We start from the raw sequence: 1,724 nt of genomic DNA, 5'->3' as shown, positions 1-1,724 counted from the left end.
ATCATTATTGGTCCCAACCATTATCACATATTGGTACCCCAAGTTTCATCAAAACACACTTCAACTCTACCAACGAGAGGATTACTACTGCCTATTAACCTGATGTCACCATTTGTACAAGAAGCTGAAATAAACGTAAAATTATTAAAAACTTAGTATTGGTCTTACATTCACATCTGACTCCAATGTCATAATAATGACTATAATATGTTATATAATATGTTAGATTGTAACAGTTTGATAATGAAGTTGTAACTGATGAGCAATACACATAACCCATCAAAATAGGACCACTGCCTTCACCGAAATAAGAATAACGAACACCTGTAGCACCTGTGGGATTGTTTAAATATAAAACCAATACTGCAGAATTTATATTAAACCTGGTGCAGTGTATCCTAATTGATTGCAAATTGTTTGTGCAGTAAAATCTGAAATTGAATAGTAAGATATTGTCCCCCAGGCGCTATTACGACATATCTCAACAGTTCCTTCATATTCAGTGGATCCACCAAAAAGTCTAACCTCTCCATCAGTACAATTAGAGTATGATACAGTTCCATGAACTATTTTGTATATGATTAAAAGTTTTAGATTTACTTCAAACCTGGGCAAATGACAGTGGCATGATAGTAACTAGAGCCACAGCTAGCACTGCTGTCTGTAGGACAGTCTTGAAGCCTAGTCTCATTCCCAACACAATTAACACCTCTGAGAACATTAGTATATAGAGAACTACTAAACCATGAGTATTCACCAACCAGTGCTCCTACAAAGCTTTAGAACAAACCCAAAATTCAAACACTTACCATAAGGTGAGTATCCTAACTGCCTACATACAACACTAGCATCCTTATTGTCCCAGTAATTTGTACAAATAGTACGCCATTCTCCTCCAGTGCAGAACTGAACTCGACCATAATAGTTTGAACCACCATCAAGGCGAACTGCATTTTCTTTGCATTGCTCTAAATAGTAACAAAATAAAATGCAGTTGATCTAATATAATACCTTCACAAGTGACTTTGATGACCTGACGGTTTGTACAGAAAGCATAACTCAATCCAGTGTACCTACAACTATACAAATTACTTTCAGTTCCTTGACAGCTGAAATAAGAGAAAATTGCTGGAAAATCATTTACTGAGCTATGAGTTTCATAACCTAAAATAATGAAACATGAATAAAAGTATGCATAATGTAATCAATTACTCACCATATGGTAAGAAGCCAAGTTGACGACAAGCTACAGCATTATCTTGATTATCCCAATAACCTGAACACACTGTGCCCCATGCTCCATTAGCACACACATGCAGTATACCCTCCGTTGCACTGGAACCACCATACAGTCTTATACTACCATCAGTACAATTTACTGGGGCTTTAATAGTGTCTATTATAAATTGTAAATTAACTAATACTTTATGATGACACTCACTGTGAGAGCACACAACTCCAATAGCACTGCTGCTAGAGCATGTCCCTACTGTGTTATATTGACAACCAAGTATACTAGATTCAACCCCAGAACAGCGTATGTTGAAGAAATTAAATAAATCATAATTATACCAAAGACCAGTAGCACTCTTAGCACCTATTTGAATGATATTAATACTTACAATGTGTGTATCATTTAATACCATATCTTGAGTATCCTAATTCACTGCATACAACTGAGGCAAGGTTATTATCAACTCTTGAATTTCCTTGTCCACAAACTG

The 1,724-nt window shown here is 35.8% G+C and overlaps 1 protein-coding gene across 1 annotated transcript in view; it reads right to left on the bottom strand.

The window, feature by feature from the left end:
• Positions 1-6: 6 nt before the first annotated feature.
• LOC109588070 (scavenger receptor cysteine-rich domain superfamily protein-like) overlaps positions 7-1,724 on the bottom strand; it is a 5,755-nt gene continuing 4,037 nt past the window's right edge. The window contains exons 7-15 of the mRNA XM_020004261.1: positions 1,644-1,721; positions 1,442-1,597; positions 1,217-1,396; positions 1,012-1,164; positions 810-968; positions 608-769; positions 384-566; positions 169-333; positions 7-124 (exon numbers count right to left, since the gene is read on the bottom strand). Coding sequence (XP_019859820.1) covers positions 24-124; positions 169-333; positions 384-566; positions 608-769; positions 810-968; positions 1,012-1,164; positions 1,217-1,396; positions 1,442-1,597; positions 1,644-1,721 — 1,337 coding nt within the window. The 3' untranslated portion in view covers positions 7-23. The remainder of the gene's footprint in view (positions 125-168; positions 334-383; positions 567-607; positions 770-809; positions 969-1,011; positions 1,165-1,216; positions 1,397-1,441; positions 1,598-1,643; positions 1,722-1,724) is intronic.

Source organism: Amphimedon queenslandica, unplaced genomic scaffold (genome assembly GCF_000090795.2).
Source record: "Amphimedon queenslandica unplaced genomic scaffold, v1.1 AMPQUscaffold_13512, whole genome shotgun sequence".
NCBI classification, from domain to species: domain Eukaryota; kingdom Metazoa; phylum Porifera; class Demospongiae; order Haplosclerida; family Niphatidae; genus Amphimedon; species Amphimedon queenslandica.
The sequence above is the reverse complement of the archived record's forward strand: the minus strand, read 5'-3'. Positions and strand labels throughout refer to the sequence as shown.